General features: G+C 47.0%; 1 protein-coding gene across 1 annotated transcript in view; it reads right to left on the minus strand.

Moving 5' to 3' along the window:
- The window catches only part of LOC102043546 (ephrin type-A receptor 7-like), a gene marked incomplete at its 3' end in the record, with an annotated part of 4,618 nt that extends 3,620 nt beyond the window's left edge, over nt 1-998 (minus strand). The window contains exon 1 of the mRNA XM_005428699.1: nt 959-998. Within this exon, the coding sequence (XP_005428756.1) occupies nt 959-998 (40 nt within the window). The remainder of the gene's footprint in view (nt 1-958) is intronic.
- Between the last annotated feature and the right edge of the window lie 1,564 nt (nt 999-2,562).

The following is a 2,562-nucleotide window of genomic DNA, read 5'->3' on the forward strand; positions in this document are numbered from 1 at the left end:
CTCACTGATGGCAGATGCTGCGGCCGCAATCAGCAGCGCTTTGCCCCCTCATGCCCTCAGGGCCCGGGAGAGCAGCGGGGCAGTCTCATCCCTGCCCGGGAATGTCGGTTTTGTCGAGCCCTCTGTCCTGCCTTTCTGTCTTGAAATTTTATTACCGGCTTCATGGCGAGGTCCTCCAAGCCCAGCAGCTGCTGTGAAAGCAAAAAATGCCCAGAGAGAAACGCCAGGAAAGGCAGCCCGGGCAGGGCGAGTCCTGCCTGACCCACACCCAGCACAATGCTGCTGCTGCACGGGCTGGAGAGGCAATTCTTCAGTTCTTGGCTGCCAGGAGCACAACTCCAAGCTCACTGAAAGTGGCTTTAGACCAACTCCAGCAGCACAGCCAGGGGCTGATGAAACAAACATGACATGGCACAGCCCCCAGTGACCTCCCCAGCCCTGCGATTCTAAGGGCTTGACTGACCCTTGGTGCTCATGCTGGTGTGAAAAGTACAGCCCAAAGCCTTAACGATCCAGTGTTTATTGGCTTGTTTTAGTAGTGTAAAATCCCTTTTTTGTTTTAGTAGTGTAAAAGCCAAGGTATTTTCCAGCAGCCTCCTGCATCGGGGAAGGAACTCAACGAGGTTTGATTATTACTAATTGTAGGTCTTGCAGGTTCTTGCAGAGTTGAGTCAGGCTGAATGCCTGCCAGTTTTCCCCTGATGGCGGATACTGTGATACCAAAGCAAACATTTATTCCTGTGGGATGTTCCTTTTGCTGTGATTATGTGTCAGATGTAAAATATTGCAGTATAAATTAAAAACATTGAGCCTCCACCCAGCACAGCCTGGCCAGGCTCTGGTAGCCCATGCCAAGCCCTGCTCACAGGAGCTGGTGCTCGGACCTCAGGCCAAGCCCAGCTGGACATTTGGAGCCAGAGGATATTTCCAGCTCTCCATTTCTCAACGTGGTCATTACCTTTCCTCTCTGTGTTAACTTCACTGGTGAGGAAATCCATTTATCAATGTTCTTCCCATCTAGGACAGCTCAGCGTGGATCAGTGCTTGGTGTGCTGCTGCACCAGCCCTGGAGCCCCTCCTGCCGTGCACCTGCAGCCCAGGAGCTCCTGGTGAGAGCAGGAACAGCCATGCAGGCTGGGGACACGTGTTCATACCATCAAAACCCTCCCTCCTTCATGTTACAGAGCAGGGAAGCAAAAGACAGGGTTTATTTATAATCTTCCTCAAGTGGAAACCAAAAGAAGTGACCCGTTATTACTGAAGATTTCTCAAGCCACCCAGGAAGAAAAGTGATATTTAGTTGTCGTTAAAGGCTCAGAACTGCATAACAATTTCATGCTATGTTAACTTCTAGGTTTTCTTTCGCATATAAATTTTTAAGGAGTAAAATAGAAAAACCCAGGCACTTGACCTTTAATCACAGTTATTTGTGTGATCACTCAAGTGTGGGAAAAAGCTAGTTTGTGCTTGAAAGATGCCCTTTAAAGGCAGATTGCTCTAATATGACACACAACTCTCACAGTGTAATATACAGGATCTGGCTTGCCTGCCTCCAGGCACAGCAGCTTCTTTTCAGTATTCACACACTGGGTCTTGCTGCTGGGACAGTGGAAGGTATCAATGTCATGAAGCAAATCAATCCAGACCCCTGGGACAGCTCCATTCACCACCAAGCTCCACAGGCATGCACACTTTCCTGTCACTGAGGAGCCAAGCAGGGAAGAGGATTTTGGAAGATTTTATGTTAGATATGTTTTACTAGAAGAAGGGTCTGTCGTGTTAAAAGCACACAGCTTATCCATTTATCTGAAATATTATTCCAAACACTTATAAAATCTTGGTAGTGGAACAGCCAGAGGTATTTTAATTAAGATTTTAAGCATCATGCTTTGGGAAAATGCTCTCATGAATTTTGCTTCAGCAGCAGCAGATGACAAAGCCATTGCTGGTGTGAAGAAAACAGAGAAACAGAGCAGCCTTTAATGGATTCTACTGGATTTCTTCACAAAGCCACACCAGGGACAGGACAGAGGGATGCTGTCCCTGGGATGGCACAGCCCACCAGCTCCTTGAGGGGCACAACAAGGGGCCAGTATCTACAGGTGAAGGAAGAGGAACCCCAGGTTGTCTGGTCATCTCTGTCACCATGATATTTTCTGAAAAATTCCTTTGCCAGGATTTCTTCTCCTGGGAAGCTGGGAAACTTCAGCTTCTCCCTGTTTTGCTGCTTTGGAATGCCATTTGAAGATTGTTTATCCAGCATGTGAATTGTTTTAACTTAATGGCCAATCACAGCCAGCTGTGTCAGACTCTCTGAGTCAGTCATGAGTTTTTATTATTCATTCTTGCTAAACCTTCTGATGTATCCTTTATCTTTCTTTAGTATAGTTTTAGTATAGCATGATATGATATGATATGATATGATATGATATGATTAATATAATAATCAGCCTTCTGAGAACATGGAGTCAGATTCTCATCTCTCACCTCGTCCTGGGGACCCTGACAAACACCACAATCTCTGCTGCTCACATCCAGCTCTGGGGCTGCTGCCCTTCCCCA

This window comes from Geospiza fortis, unplaced genomic scaffold (assembly GCF_000277835.1).
Source record: "Geospiza fortis unplaced genomic scaffold, GeoFor_1.0 scaffold115, whole genome shotgun sequence".
Taxonomy (NCBI): Eukaryota; Metazoa; Chordata; class Aves; order Passeriformes; family Thraupidae; genus Geospiza; species Geospiza fortis.